General features: G+C 41.2%; 1 protein-coding gene across 1 annotated transcript in view; it reads right to left on the bottom strand.

The window, feature by feature from the left end:
• Positions 1-2,361, bottom strand: part of LOC101295500 — a 3,876-nt gene continuing 1,515 nt past the window's right edge. Inside the window, exon 3 of the mRNA XM_004295293.1 lies at positions 1-596. Within this exon, the coding sequence (XP_004295341.1) occupies positions 1-596 (596 nt within the window). The remainder of the gene's footprint in view (positions 597-2,361) is intronic.

Below are 2,361 nucleotides of genomic sequence, written 5' to 3'. Positions count from 1 at the left end.
TCAGTTTTGTCCGCCACCTCCAATTCCTCCAGGGCCGGGCATGCTTGGCCTGCTGCCTCCTTCTCCTCCACCAGCCCCTGGAGCACTGCCTCCTATGCCTGGAATGCCGCCGCCAACCCCCGGACTGCCTCCTCCAACCCCCGGAATGCCGCCTCCAACACCCGGAATGCCGCCTCCTCCGACACCCGGAATGCCTCCTCCCACACCCGGAATGCCGCCTCCTCCGACACCCGGAATGCCGCCTCCTCCGACACCCGGAATGCCTCCTCCGACACCTGGAATGCCGCCTCCAACACCCGGAATGCCGACCCCAAGATCTGGAATGCCGCCAACACCTGTAGTCCTGGCTACATTACAGCCAGTGCCAGGTCCTCTACCGTCACAACAGTGCAAACCGCATCCCCACAAATTATGACGACAGCAACACCCGCATCGGCCAATGTCGACCGGCTTTGAATCCTCTACTGGGTTTGGTTTCGTTTCTTTTTCACCTACTCCTACACTCGGACTGCCTCCTCCAACACCCGGAATACCGCCTCCGACACCTGTAGTGGTGGCTGCATTAGGTGGCCGGTTTGGACAGCCAGTGCCAGGTCCTCTACCGTCACAACAGTGCAAACCGCATCCCCACAAGTTATGACGACAGCAACAACCGCATCGGCCAATTTCGACCGGCTTTGAATCCTCTATTGTGTTCGGTTTCGTTTCTTTTTCACCTACCCTGGCATCCACTAATAATCGAAGCTAATTAGCTAGGTGACATAATTCCATGAAGAAAATTAAGGGAGCACAATTGTCTATTAGAGTTACCTTTATTCTCATGTTTGGTTGTCTCAGCAGCTGCGTCAATGGAAGAGATGAGAACTACTGCAAACAGAAGCCCTAGCAAAATGAAACCCTTGAATTTCATTTTCACTACTTTCTATTATGGAAGGCTTATCTAGCTGGGATAGGAGAAATGTGTAGGAGAATACTACGTTAGGTTTCCTCTGTGCTAGTATAATTTTATAGTGTGCTTCGACCGACTAGGAAGTCCTGTTATTGTATCATGTACTAGTTATAATATCTCTGTTGTTGACACATCTCCTTCGTTGCAGGCTCTTTAATTGAGTTTTCCATGCCAGGTGTGGTTCTTTCAGTTTTCGAGCACCTTTAATTGTCATTTGTTTAGCAGAGAAATTGTACATACGTGTACCAAAAAATATGTTTTTCAATTCATGGTTGAGGCTTGAGATATATATGGAGGATATATATGCATTCTGAGTTTATCACTTTCACTAGTTCACTAACTATTCGTGAAAGAATAGCGAGCTTAGGGTGCATGCAAGACAAGTGTCTTATGTTTGAGAAGGCCAGTACGTGAAGAAACTTAGATGAGACTTAATTCTTTCGAAGGAACCCTTCTTTCGAATTAACTCAGATGAAACTTCGAGAAAACCTAAAATGAGACTTAACTAATTAGACTCAAACTGTGATAAAGAAGTACAAATAATACAGAAAGAAATAACAAGTCCTGTAATCGAATAAAATAAAATAAAGAATTAAAATTTGTTTAGTCCTTGTGATTTATAGTCGACATCTGTTTAGTCCTTATGGTTTTATTTTAATCTGAATAGTCTTTAAAGTCACGATTTTTCATTCAAATAGTCATTCCGTTAATTTTCTCAGTTAAATCGCTGACGTGGTCTTTAACTGAGAAAATTATCGGAAAGACTATTTGGATGAAAAATTGTGACTTTAAGGACTATTCAGATTAAAATAAAACCACAAGGACTATTTGAATAAAAAATCGTGACTTTAAGGACTATTCAGATTAAAATAAAACTATAAAAACTAAACAGATATCGACTTCAAACCACAAGAACTATATAGTAATTTACTTTAAAATAAATGTATAATTCTTTCTTCCTTTAAAATAAAATTTTGAATTACAACTAAGGTGATACAATAAAAAATCGAGAAGATCCAAACCAGTCTCCCACAACATGCATGTATCTACGGTACGCATATATTATATTTTTGTTGTTCAGAATTTAAATGTCTTATAGAATTAGTTGCAAGCAGATATGAGGATTGCAGAATTGACAACGTGAACCTTCATCTGCTTAGAGTCGGATCGTCGAATAATATATATATATATATATAATGAAATTCTCAGCTGCGGACGTCCGCATCAAAGTTTTGGTGCAGATTTTCATTTTTTCACCACTTTTCGATCTCATCTCCACCGTCTAGTATCTAGATAATATTGTGTGGATCATCTCTGTAAAATTTCAGCTAATTTGGTAATCGTTAAGACCCTCAAACTCGAAAAACAAATGGACGGACTGAATTCTATCCGGTTGTGTTCATATATACAAG

This window comes from Fragaria vesca, linkage group LG3 (assembly GCF_000184155.1).
Source record: "Fragaria vesca subsp. vesca linkage group LG3, FraVesHawaii_1.0, whole genome shotgun sequence".
In the NCBI taxonomy this organism is placed as follows: domain Eukaryota; kingdom Viridiplantae; phylum Streptophyta; class Magnoliopsida; order Rosales; family Rosaceae; genus Fragaria; species Fragaria vesca.
The sequence above is the reverse complement of the archived record's forward strand: the minus strand, read 5'-3'. Positions and strand labels throughout refer to the sequence as shown.